The sequence below is a fragment of the Artemia franciscana genome, chromosome 16, assembly GCF_032884065.1.
Source record: "Artemia franciscana chromosome 16, ASM3288406v1, whole genome shotgun sequence".
Lineage (NCBI taxonomy): Eukaryota > Metazoa > Arthropoda > Branchiopoda > Anostraca > Artemiidae > Artemia > Artemia franciscana.
In genome coordinates, this window is record NC_088878.1 from 28,479,838 (window position 1) to 28,494,130 (window position 14,293).

General features: G+C 31.7%; 1 protein-coding gene across 1 annotated transcript; it reads left to right on the forward strand.

Moving 5' to 3' along the window:
* Positions 1 to 702: 702 nt before the first annotated feature.
* On the forward strand, positions 703 to 9,590 carry LOC136036867 (ZZ-type zinc finger-containing protein 3-like). Its single transcript, XM_065719198.1, has 3 exons — positions 703 to 1,233; positions 7,535 to 7,637; positions 9,515 to 9,590. Exons 1-2 carry the CDS (start codon positions 709 to 711, stop codon positions 7,538 to 7,540), a joined length of 531 nt encoding a protein of 176 aa, XP_065575270.1. The 5' UTR covers positions 703 to 708; the 3' UTR covers positions 7,541 to 7,637; positions 9,515 to 9,590.
* Positions 9,591 to 14,293: the final 4,703 nt, after the last annotated feature.

Sequence of the window (14,293 nt, forward strand, 5' to 3'; positions counted from 1 at the left end):
CTGGAGGGGAAACTGGAAATCTTGGAAAATGTGAAAATTGGGGTATTTTTATCTTACGAATAGGTGATCGGATCTTAATGAAAGTTGATATTTCGAAGGAATTCTTGTCTCAGAGCTTTTATTTCAAATCCCGACCAGATCTTTTGACATTTGGGGGAGTTGGAGGGGGAAATCTTGGAAAACACTTTGAGCGGAGGAATCGGGATGAAGCTTGGTGGATAGAATAGGCAAATGTACTCGATACGTGATTGACGGAACTGTACTGGATTCGCTCTCTTTGGGGGAGTTTGGGGGAGGGGTTTAGTGATTTGGCGAGTTTGGTGCTTCTGGACGTGCTATGAGGATGAAAATTTGTAGGCGTGTCTGGGAGCTGCACAAATTGACTTGATAAAGTTGTTTTCCCAGATTTTACCATCTGGGGGGCTAAAGGGAGAGGAAAAATTAGAAAAAATTAGGTATTTATAACATACGAGTGGTTGATCGGATCTTAATGAATTTTGATATTTAGAAGGACATCATGACTCAGAGCTCTCATTTTAAATCCTGACCGGCATTAAGCCTCTTATTTTCCTGGTAAATCAATCTATTGATTCATAGAATTTTGTTAGAGCTTGTACCATATGATCTCTTGGCTCTTAGCTCTTCATGCCTCGTCACAAGTGCCATATGAGCTCTTAGCTCTTGTTCTCTTTTTCAGGTCTAACTAAAATGAAAGTTCTCGAAAAAAAGCTAGTTGTAGAAGAAGTTGAACAGGTACTTGACCCAGAATGTGCTAATATTGAATATTCATACATTCCTAGCCCAACATCTATGGTTCCAACCTTTGATAATTTGACTGAGTATTTATTCGAAACTGAAAATGTGGCTCTAAAAAACTATACAGACTATTACAAACTCTTAAGGACATTATCCATTTTAGAGGGACAAAGAAATTTAGTTGTATCTACCTTGGAAAAACTATCAGAATTGCTTGAAAATTCTCAAAAGAATCCTCTGGAGCAAGTTGACTTATTGAAAAAGGGAGAATTTTTCTCACCACCACGGGTGGAGATCACAGAGCTTCCCGTTGTTGACTGGTTTAAGTATGGTGTTAATGTCCCTGAATTTATATTGAAGGCAAAACCAACCTTCAGTCAGAATAGCCAAAATGATACTCAAATTAAGATCATCACTGGAAAGATGGTTGTCAGAGGCAGAATTTTTGATGAATCTAAGCCTGTCACCTTCAATCAGGTATTACTTTTTCTTAGTGTGTTATCACATTCTGTCTATTTTGATATATTTCTGTCTGTCTGTACCGTCTTTTTATATTCTTTCTAGCTCCCCATTCAAGTAGAATTTTGGATGAATATAAGCCAATTACTTTTGATAAGAAAGCAATTTTCGATAGTTTGCCTTCTCTCTATTTTGATTGATTTCTATTTTTCTATTTCTATTCTGTCTCTCTCTATCATCAAACAGGATTTTCATGAATATAAGTCTGTCACCTTTACTCATGTAATATAATTGCTGTGTCACGTTACATAATTGTCATCAGACTCTGTCTATTTCGATTTATTTCTATTTCTATTGATATTTTTTTCTTCTGTCTGTTTCCATTATCAAATAGAATTTTTAATGAATCTAAGCCTTTCACATTCAATCATGTAATATAATTGTTGTATCAAGTTTCATAATTGTCATCAGACTCTGTCTATTTCGGTTTATTTCTATTTCTATCTGTCTTTTTCTCTTCTGTCTGTTTCCATCATCAAATAGAATTTCTGATGAATCTACGCCTACCTCCTATAATCAGGTAATGGTTTTTCGTAGTTTTTCTTCTAATTCTGTCTATTTTGTTTATTTCAGTTTTGTTTAAATTAAAATCATAGCTCTTTTTAATGAAGTAAATAGCAGGATTCAAATTCAAAACAAACAGAAATTACCCTGAACATGATTGAGACTATTTTTCCCCCAGCTCTTCATCCGTTTATACTAAAGTATAACCAGTTTTTATTTGAAAGCCTGTAAAAATGTAAAAAAAATTGCCATTTGAAAATTGCAAGAGTTTATTTACCAGTTGCCTTTAAAAACACTTGAATTATTTAAGTCATTGTTCAAATCAAATTTAAATAAACAAGTGGTTCATTCTAAAGGTACTGCAAAAAAAAAAGAAAGAAAAAAAGTATCATTTATCATAATGCTCTTCTAGAATAATATTTATTTTTAAAGCACTGATGGAAAATGTCCAAGTCAAGCTATAATTATATAAATAAAAATAATTTATAGTTAACCTTTATACATAGCAAAGGTGCACGAAGAGGAGTGTAAACAAAACAAAAAAAAACAAAAGGAAACAGACAAAATTAAACACAAATTCTGAAAATTATAAACACTCAATCAACAACGGTCAAATACTATGAGAACTTACAGTACATGTAACTTACATGCACACGTTACATTACATTAACACAACTTTTATACTCTCCCTCTGTTTACACTAAAGTATAACCAGTATTTCATTGAAAGCCTGTAAAAATTTAAAAAATTGCCATTTAGTAATTGCAAGAGTTTGTTTACCAATTGCCTTTAAAAACACTTGAATGAACTAGTTTATTGTTAAATCAACTTTAAATAAATAAATGCTAAACAATATGAAGAACGAAAAGGACACTGACAAAAATTACGCACTTTACGCACTGACAACTTTAAACACTCAATCAACAGCGGTCAAATACTATGATAACTTACAACACTAAGCACTTGATAAAGAGACTCATCAGTGAAAAACCGAATATTTAAATAAAGCTGTCAGTAAATCTACGTGACAGTTCATTCAGTTTTGACAAATCTTAAAAAACATCTGGAAATGTTACTATTACAAGTCCAAATAGGAACACTGGGAAAATACTCGTAAATAATAGATGGTATAATAATAATTATTTTTAGTTGTAAAAAAGAAATAATACAAGGGTATGTTGTAGTACAAAAGTAAAACCATCGGATTTGCTCTTAAATTTGCTTTTATGTATTGTATTGACTTTTCGATTGAAGAGCGTTAGCCCCCCTCAACTATCTGTTAGCTCCTTGTCCTTTGAATTTTAGTATTACTCTTGACTTTCATGTGGAAAGACTTGAGTTTTTCTTTGAATTTTATATTGAGGATTTTTCTGGGAGTTTGTCTTCAGATTTATAGCCTAATTTTCGTAGGGCAAGATGCTCAGCAGTCAGACACTTAATCACCGCTTCAACTATAAATTAACAGCTTAGTTAATTGTTTAAATACTATTATTTCATTATTTTTAATTTATATTATCAATGATTAAATATTTATTAACTATTTTCACTTGTTAACGGCTATGTATAATTAATTAATAGCTTAATAAATATTAATTATCTTAATTTAATTGTTTAAATACTATTATTTCATGAGTCCTAGATACATGATTGACATAACCGGAACGGATCCGCTCTCTTTGGGGTAGTTGGGGGAGGGGTTAATTCTGAAAAATTAGAAAAAAATGAGGTATTTTTAACTTATGAAGGAGTGATCGGATCTTCATGAAGCTTCATATTTAGAAGGACCTCGTAACTCCGATCTCTTATTTTAAATCTCAACCGGATCAAGTATAATTGGGGGGGGGCGGTTGGGGGCGACCGGAAATCTTAGAAAATACTTAAAGCGGTGAGATCAGGATGAAACTGGATGGGAAGAATAGAAACCTGTCTAAGATACGTGACTGACATAACCGGACCGGATCTGCTCTCTTTGGTGGAATTGGAAGGGGGGGGGGTGACTTTGAAAATTGAGGTTTTTGTAACTTACGAAAGGGTGACTAGATCTTTAGAAGGATCTTGTGCTTTAAAGTTCTAATTTTAAATTCCGACCATATCCTGTGACATTGGGGGGGAGTTGGAGGGGGAAACCGGAATTCTTGGAAAACGTTAAAATTGGGGTACTTTTATCTTACGAATAGATGATCGGATCTTAATGAAATTTGATTTTTAGAAGGAATTCATGTCTCAGAGCTCTTATTTCAAATCCCGACCAGATCTTTTGACATTGGGGGAGCTGGAGGGGGAAATCTTGGAAAAACACTTGGAGTGGAGGAATCGGGATGAAGTTGGGTGGATAGAATAAACAAATGTCCTTGATACGTGATTGACAGAAGCGTACTGGATTCGTTCCTTTGGGGGAGTTGGGGGGAGGGGTTCAGTGATTTGGCGAGTTTGGTGCTTCTGGACGTGCTAGGACGATGAAAATTGGTTGGCGTGTCAGGGAGCTGCACAATTTGACTTGATAAAGTCGTTTTCCAGAATCGACCGTCTGGGGGGCTAAAGGGAGAGGAAAAATTATGTATTTATAACTTACGAGTGGGTGATCGGATCTTAATGAAATTTGATGTTTAGAAGGACATCGTAACTCAGAGCTCTTATTTTAAATCCTGACCGGCATTAAGCCTCTTATTTTCCTTTTTAAATCAATCTATTGATTCATAGAATTTTGTTAGAGCTCATACCATATGATCTCTTGGCTCTTAGCTCTTCTTGCCTCGTCACAAGTGCCATATGAGCTCTTAGCTCTTGTTATTTGAAATGGGTCATTTGCAAAAGTCATGGAAGTTTCCTGAAATTTCTAATATTATTAGCTAATGTGTAATGAGAAAACAAGTTTTTGCGAAAATTATACCTTATGAATAAGGTATTGTTAACTGTATTCTTGGTTTCTGCTTCAGATCCTGCCTTTTTTACCAAGATGCTGTCGCTGTAGTACTTGTTATCTTACACGGTAGATTGTGTGAAAATTATCTCATCTTCGTAATGTATTCCCCCCTTATTTTGGAAGTCTCTTTTTCAATTCTCTGGTCATTTCTATGATTCTTGACATTTCTTTGATGTTTCTGTGACATTTCTGTGATGACTCTTGACATTTTGTGATGGTTATATCTGTGATTTGTGTGATCGTCATTGGTGCTGGATTTAATGCACCTAGAAGAACATTCCTTTTTGTCACCCAATACATGAGCAGCAAATTTGTGACAAGATTTTTTCAGTGTAACTTGGTTCTTACCTCTTGTTGAGGTTCTTTGTCATTTACTTGGATGTTGTATTTAAATATTATTTTTCCGTTTATGAGAAATTTTAAAGAATATATACTATATTATAAAAAAATCACAAAAATGGGTATTGACTCCAAATGACACATGGATAATCTCAAGAGGTTAGACAGCAAGAGTGTATGAAAGCACAAGATGGATAACCTTCATTGCACTTGCTGGTCTTCATGAAACGAAGATCAACGCTGCCATAGACTGATTCCATAAGTCTAATTCCGCACCCATGCCTATTTTAATTTTCTTAAGCAAATCAAAGAATTTTCTCGCAAGCAATATAGCCTATTCTAATCGATTGCAGTTGATTTTTGTCACTGACAGTCAATAACAAACTTTTTTACAGAGAATGATTTTCATTAGCTGTCAATAATATAAACTGCTGCAGTCGATTGCAATAAGCTATACTTAATGCATGGTTTTATTGACCAAAAACCCGTGAAAGATAAAACTCGCTTGCATTCAACACTCACCCCTGCACTGCACTCATCCTTCTCCCCTATTTTCTGCACTCAACCCTCTCCCCTAAAAAATCCTTCTTTGTTGGTTCTTATATATATATATATATATATATATATATATATATATATATATATTATATATATATATATATATATATATATATATATATATATATATATATATATATATATATATATATATATCTACTGTGATTCGAACCTACTAGCTAGCGGCTAAATCACTTTTACCCGAACCAAGCAGAAAATTCCTTGTGTTTATCTATGCGTAATGCGGAACTCCTATGGCACCAATAAAGTTAATAAAGCTGTCATCAAATTTTATAAACCCTTTTGTTCGCTTAACTTTGCTGATTTTATTGCTTTCGGAAAAAAAGTTGATCTTTATTTAATTTTTTCAAGAAAATCCACAAAGTTTAGCCAATAGCAGAAGATTCGTAGAAAATTGCAAATAAGCCACACACAAATTAGTGAAATAAACCACACACAAGTTAGTGGAATAAACCTTTCACATATATAATAGTGTGTACTTGTTTAAATATATTGCTTGGTAAAAAAATAAAGTTTACAGAAAATATATATTCATTCATCATTAAAATGAACAAAATGTTTAAAGAGATGGTTTTCACACCTCCATTTCTGATTATCTCAGTTACTTTCTATAAAAAATTGCTGTAGAGTCAAATATATTCATTGAGCCCAATCTGACTCTTATACATCTTATAAGTTATATAAGACACTTGTACAACCTTATGGTGACAGGCACAAGTCCTGTCGAAATTATGGTTTGAAAAAATCAATCACCTGACATTCATAGCTCAGGTAAGCTTATTGCCATCTATTATTATTATGTAAAGTAAAAATGTGAAATCCTTATGAGAGTGACATAAACTCTATGATTCGCACTTTCATGAAAAACTTTATTGACGGTGTGTGAATCCCGCATAAAGATGCTCTATAATTTTGCAGTTATTCGGTTCTTCGATGACCGTTTTCCAGTTCGGATAGCTGCTATTAGTAATATTATAAAGGACTACTTATTAAACAGTTATTATAAAATTAAAATTAACTTTCTGTAAAGAATATGTTTTGTTCTATCTTTTGATTCTCTTTACAAGAATATCGAATGTAGCATTTTCGAAAGCAATCGTGAAATGAGTTTTGAAGTTTATTGCTAATTTAGGAGACATTTTGTATCGGCTTTCATTTAAATTCCATTTAAAATATTCGTCGCATTCTCTTTTACAAACCAACAGAAAGACTCACGAATTTGTCCAAGTGCTTATCAAAGGAAAGATAAAAATTTAACAGCTATTATAATTTTGTACTTTTTGAAATTTTATTTTTGTTAAAATAAAGTAGAGGGTGCAGTTAATAAGTGAATTTATAATAGTAATAAAAATAGTAATAGTTAATAAATATATAATACATTAATACAATAAATTTAAAAATAATGAAATAATAGTAATTTAAATGATTAGATTAAAATAATTAAGCTATTAAATAATTTGAATCATAAATATATATTATTGACAATAAATAGAAACTAATTTTACTAATAAATGAAAAACTTGTTAAAATTTGGTCCGAAATTTTTTTGGAAGACAGGGGGAAGGCTACTAATCAAGATTTTGCCCCGGGCGCTAACTAAAGAAAGATACGTAACATTGAAGAGATTGTCAAGGGTCTTGGACATCGGGCCTTAAAGAAACCTTCTCAAAACACTGGATATTTGGATTGAATATGTAGCAAATGCGGAATTATCTCTGAAGCGTATGTAATAGTGGCTCAGTCAAAAGTTGTTACCACTTGCAAGTTCTGTGTAGGAAAAGGTAGAATTTTTAGAGCTTTTGACAAAGTCTATTTTGTAAGCCAATAAAAAATCATAGTTTGTTTTCTGCGTAAATATGAAATTTTCTACAATAGGCAATTTTTTAAAGAATTTTGTAATCATTTTTTTTCTAGCATTGAAAACCAGAAGAACAAAGATTACTTGAAGAGCTCTTAGAGAAATTCCCGCCAGAGCCAATAGAATATCAAAGATGTAAAAAGATCGCTGCTGCTAGGGGTATAGTTTTTTCTAAATGAATTTTTATCTTTCTTTGAATTTTTTCTGAGTTGTTAATTTTGTTCTTCTTGTTGGCTTATTGGTCAAACAAAAGGACATTGTCACTTAGCATGGAAGGTGTAGTCATAGAAACTTCGGAAAGGGTTCACTGGGTCGGAAGTTGTAAGTTCTAGTGTCGTTTTTAAAGATTAAAAGTGATTAGAAGACAACCAGCTCCCCTCTCTCGCCTTGTCTTATGTGTTCCAGTCACACCATCATGGAATCGGATCACAATTACGAAATAAATCTTTTTCAAATAATAGAAAGTTCCCATAATGCCCTTGGGAATACAGTAGCCAGGACTGAAGGGCCTAAAATATGTAAATTATTATTTTTTTACAGAAAAGTTTTATAGTGGAATAGGCAGGCCTGCTGGTCCTGGTTTCCCGATTGGCATGGAACTTTCGGAGATCCTCCCTTATGTCAAAGAACAAAATTATTTGTTGGGTGGGAGAAAGCTGTTAGAGAGTCCAAAATAAGCCTGTAAAATTTTTGTCTCTGATCAGTTCCAGACTTAAAACCTTAAATTCCTAGTCCAAGTGAAACTTAATGACAAAAAAAAAACGTTCTAGGGCGCAAACTCCTTAAAAATGAGACCTAAAACAGTTCCGAACAACTTTTTCCCTTATCGGTTTAAACTTTTATATTTGATTTCTTGGTCCAAGAGGTGATGAACACGTGATATGAAATAGATATTGTTTCCACCCCACGACGTTGCCTGACAATCGCCAAAAAGTTTTTTCCCGAAAGGTTTGAAACCGACAACCGTGTCACTCTGAATGCATGGTGTGAAGAATACCAATTTTTTTGTCTGAAACTTATAGTCTTACATCCTTGGACCAAGAAGACTCCAATGCACAAGAAAAAGGTTGAAATCTTTGTAGTTAACCGTAAATTATTAGTAATACTACTAACAACTCACCACAGCACCAAGCCGCCTGAGGCTAACACAGCCACTGATGTTCCTCCTCCATCCCAATCTATTCAAAGGCTCCCTCTTTACACCCTCCAAGGAAGTTACCATTTCCTTTAAATCTTTCTTTGTGACATCATCCCGCTGCAGGCAAGGACGGCCTGTTTTCTGTTTAGCCCTAGGCGCTTGGCCGGAAAGTACAATTTTTGGCAATCTGAATCCTTCATCCACAGAATATGCCCTAGGCATCTCAACCTTTCTCTCATTATAGTACTAGAAAGCGGGATGAAAGAAAACATTCTTTCACAGAAGCTTGTCGCCAAATAAATCTCTCTTTTCGCATAGCCTACTGTTTGAAATACGGTCAGTCAGCCGAGCACCCAGAACAATCCGTAGGCAATTCCTCTGGGAAAATCTATTAAATCTTTATCCTATCTTCAGAGCTCCCATTCTTTAGTGCCATTCGCCCATTACATCACTGTAACTTCCAAGATTATAATCTTGGTTTGCAGACTTATCTTTTATTCTTCCAAACTTGGTTTTCTTTTTATTCCATATTGATTTCTTTTTAATTGTTTTTTGTTAAGGTGTTTAATAACTTGTTTATCTATTTGCTATTTGTTGTTTTAGGAATTTTTTGTAATGTTGTTTTAGTTCGTTGTCTTAAAACAATGTTTCTTAATCGACTGTTAGTTGGTTTAAATAGTGTAATTTAATGAATTTACACAAAATTTGATAAATTTTTTATCTTTTCTTTCGTTAATCGTTCAATTATTTAATATTAATTATTTTCTTCGTTGATCTATTGATAATTAAGACAGATTAATAAATTAGTTGATTTGATTATTGTATTGACGAATTCATTTATATTGAAAGATTATTCAGTTTATTAACAGTTATTAATTCGTCTCTTAATTTCCCATAGGCAATAGAACAGCCCGATAAGTACTAAGCCGAGTACATAAATACTTTATAAAACTTCAAAAAGCAGGGTTGCCAGTCCTGGAAGAAAATACGAAAATGAAAAATATCTTAAAAGAGTAAGCACATATTTTCTTTCTTCATTTTATTATTAATGAATAACAGAGAGAGGAGGGGTATTAATTTAGTAGATTGCATAGTTAAGCGGTTCCCGCAAAGTTATCAATCGACTAAATGTGTATATTTTTGTTATTTTTTCTTTTTTTTAAAGATCTTAATTTTTAATTAAATAAACATTGTTTTTAAATTATTAATGACTTAGCTTTAATTTTATATATATTTTTTCCTAATTTCTATTTTTAATTTTTTTAAAAGTTTTCATTTTTTATTTAAGTAAAAACTGTTTTTAGATTGTCAATGACTTAACTTTAATTTTATTTTTAGATATCTTTTTTCCTAATTTATTAAAAAAATATTTGTCAAAGACTAATGTTACTAACGCCACCTACTGTACTCTAATGTTTAACACATCCATTTTTGTTAGCATTGAGTTTTAGGTGATATATTCTGTACTGGAAATGAATCCTGTGTTTATACATAACTTAATCAAAACAGTTTGTAAAATGTAGTAATTTGTGACGTAGGGCACCAGAGATATTTATCTACCGAACGCTTAATCAGGATATATTTATATTGCACAAGTGCTAATTAAATTGTTAATTGAAATTAGTACTTATAGCACACATTTGAAAATTTAATAACTATAAAATAAAGTTAAGAAGAGAAATAAAATTAATGCAAAGAGAGAAAATAATAACTCTTTTTAAACCCTTGGTATCAGCAAAAACCTTGTTGCTAGATTATAGAGGCAGAATTATGGAAGTACAAAATCGCAAAGAAAAGAAGAACGAGGACAATAAACAGCCAGTGAAAAAAAAAATGAAAATTATGCAAATACTTCGGTCAAGACCTTTGCTTGACCGTCCTCAGTGTAGAATAAACTGATAAAAATATAAAAAAAAACCTTAAAACAAGTCGCAAAACTAAAATATTATGACCCTTTCTAAGTAACGGTGAAAAGGTACCTGAATAAAAAACACAAGTCTAAATAAGATTTCACAATTTCCTCTTGCTTATTGTGATTAAATAGAAAAAAAAACAAGTTATTTTTAACTGAAATTAAGGAGTGAAATTAAAACTTAAAAAGAACAGAAATTGCTCCGTATATGGAAGAGGATGTTCCCTCGTCAACGGCCCCGCTCTTTGCGCTAAAGTGTGACTTTTTCTCTCAAATCTTCTTTTTAAAACAGTGAAAAGCTTTAGCGTAAAGAGCAGGGCGTTGAGGAGGGAACAGCCCCTTTCATATACGGAGCAAATTCTGTTCGTTTTAAGTTTTAATGTCGCTTCTTACTTTCATTTAAAAAAACTTGTTTTTTTCTTTATTTAATTCCATATAGGTTCAGGTGATTGTACAGTCTTTTATGCATGACCTTTTCATATAGTTTTGAAAATAAAGACAACATAGAATTGATCTCCAGTTAGAAGGATTTGTTTTCAAATCTCGTTTATGCAAAGGGACAATGGAGAACAAAAAAGGGGAAAATCAAGTGAAAACCTAGGTATCTCTGGTCTCATACCCGCTTATTTGGTCTCTTCTTGTTATTTTCTTTTAATTCTTTTTCGTTTTGGCTATTTATTTTTATTAGCTGTTAGTTCATATCCGCTTATTTGGTTTCTTCTTGTTATTTTCTTTTAATTCTTTTTCGTTTTGGCTATTAATTTCTATTGCCTATTTATCTCATACCCGCTTATTTGGTTTCTTCTTGTTATTTTCTTGTAATTCTTTTTTGTTTTGGCTATTTATTTTTATTGGATATTTATCTCATACCCGCTTATTTGGTTTCTTCTTGTTATTTTCTTTTAATTCTTTCTCGTTTTGGCTATTTATTTTTATTGGCTATTTATCTCATTACCGCTTATTTGGTTTCTTCTTGTTATTTTCTTGTAATTCTTTTTTGTTTTGGCTATTTTTTGTATTGGCTATTTATCTGATACCCGCTAATTTGGTTTGTTCTTGTTATTTTCTTATAATTCTTTCTCGTTTTGGCTATTTATTTTTATTGGCTATATATCTCATACCCACTTATTTGGTTTGTTCTTGTTATTTTCTTGTAATTCTTTTTTGTTTTGGCTATTTATTTTTATTGGCTATTTATCTCATACCCGCTTATTTGGTTTCTTCTTGTTATTTTCTTTTAATTCCTCCTCGTTTTGGCTATTTGTTTTATTGGCTATTTATCTCATTCCCACTTATTTGGTTTCTTCTTGTTATTTTCTTTTAATTCCTTCTCGTTTTGGCTATTTGTTTTTATTGGTTATTTATCTCATTCCCGCTTATTTGGTTTCTTCTTGTTATTTTCTTTTAATTTTTTTTTTTTGGCTATTTATTTGTATTGGCTATTTATCTCGTACCCGCTAATATGGTTTCTTCTTGTTATTTTCTTATAATTCTTTTTCGTTTTGGCTATTTATTGTTATTGGCTATTTATCTCATACCCGCTTATTTGGTTTCTTCTTGTTATTTTCTTTTAATCCTTTTTCGTTTTGGCTATTATTTTTTATTTCCTATTTATCTCGTACCCGCTTATTTGGTTTCTTCTTGTTATTTTCTTGTAATTCTTTTTTGTTTTGGCTATTAATTTTTATTATTGGCTATTTATATCATAGCCCCTTATTTGGCTTATTTTTGTTATTTTCTTTTAATTCTTTCTCGTTCTGGCTTTTTATTTTTATTGGCTATTTATCTCAAACCCGCTTATTTGGTTTCTTCTTGCTATTTTCTTGTAATTCTTTTTTTTGTTTTGGCTATTTATTTGTATTGGCTATTTATCTCATACCCGCTTATTTGGTTTCTTCTTGTTATTTTCTTTTAATTCTTTTTTGTTTTGGCTATTTATTTTTATTGGCTATTTATCTCATACCCGCTTATTTGGTTTCTTCTTGTTATTTTCTTTTAATTCTTTCTCGTTTTGGCTATTTATTTTTATTGGCTATTTATCTCATTACCGCTTATTTGGTTTCTTCTTGTTATTTTCTTGTGATTCTTTTTTTGTTTTGGCTATTTTTTGTATTGGCTATTTATCTCATACCCGCTAATTTGGTTTGTTCTTGTTATTTTCTTATAATTCTTTCTCGTTTTGGCTATTTATTTTTATTGGCTATATATCTCATACCCACTTATTTGGTTTTTTCTTGTTATTTTCTTGTAATTCTTTTTTTGTTTTGGCTATTTATTTTTATTGGCTATTTATCTCATACCCGCTTATTTGGTTTCTTCTTGTTATTTTCTTTCAATTCCTCCTCGTTTTGGCTATTTGTTTTTATTGGCTATTTATCTCATTCCCGCTTATTTGGTTTCTTCTTGTTATTTTCTTTTAATTCCTTCTCGTTTTGGCTATTTGTTTTTATTGGCTATTTATCTCATTCCCGCTTATTTGGTTTCTTCTTGTTATTTTCTTGTAATTCTTTTTTTTTGGCTATTTATCTCGTACCCGCTAATATGGTTTCTTCTTGTTATTTTCTTATAATTCTTTTTCGTTTTGGCTATTTATTGTTATTGGCTATTTATCTAATACCCGCTTATTTGGTTTCTTCTTGTTATTTTCTTTTAATTCTTTTTCGTTTTGGTTATTATTTTTTATTTCCTATTTATCTCGTACCCGCTTATTTGGTTTCTTCTTGTTATTTTCTTGTAATTCTTTTTTGTTTTGGCTATTAATTTTTATTATTGGCTATTTATATCATATCCGCTTATTTGGCTTCTTTTTGTTATTTTCTTTTAATTCTTTCTCGTTCTGGCTTTTTATTTTTAATGGCTATTTATCTTAAACCCGCTTATTTGGTTTCTTCTTGCTATTTTCTTGTAATTCTTTTTTTGTTTTGGCTATTTATTTGTATTGGCTATTTATCTTATACCCGCTAATTTGGTTTTTCTTGTTATTTTCTTTTAATTCTTCTCGTTTTGGCTAGACAAAACTAACAGAATCTCATTTGCTCTCACGTTCCCTAAAAATGAACAGAAATAAATTGTTTAGATTTTGTTGTTTGGAAGCAAGGGGTTATTGGGTGTGTTGGTAGGTGGAATGAGCTGTTAATTGGAAGGGCGTTAGTTGGATGTCGTTAGTTGGAAATTGCGACCAGGAGTTGGGCAAGTCCAGATTTTTTTTCTCTTTTCAAATTTTACTCCAATGTTTATGGGGTTATTCCAAGCAACCCGCTTGACTTGACGAAAGACATAAATATATAGAAAAGAAGAACTTACAACAAGATACAACGAATATAACTAAAATTAAAATTTTTCAAAAACAGTCCCAGCATCCTTACGCAGCGAAGTTCAACCAGGACTTTAGTTATATTGGTTGTATATTGTTGTAAGTTTTTCTTTTTCTATATAATTTATGTTTTGCTGAGGCCGGCGCTTGGACACAGGGCCGAAATATTACTTCTAATTAGATTTCTACTGTCTTGCGAAAAGAATTACCTATTGTTCTTCTTGTTTCTGATATTCACCAATGTCTACATTTAGAAAAAAAATCCTACTAGCCCAATGTTAAATAAATGCCGAAATTATCTTCATATAATACGATTGAGTATTTTTATACATTTAAGTACTATTAAAACTTAGATGTTACTTTAGAAATTGATATTTGATACATAAACATAGCGATTGGGCCATCTAAATTTTGGGGAAGTTTGTTTTAACTGTTACCTTAAGTGATAAGGA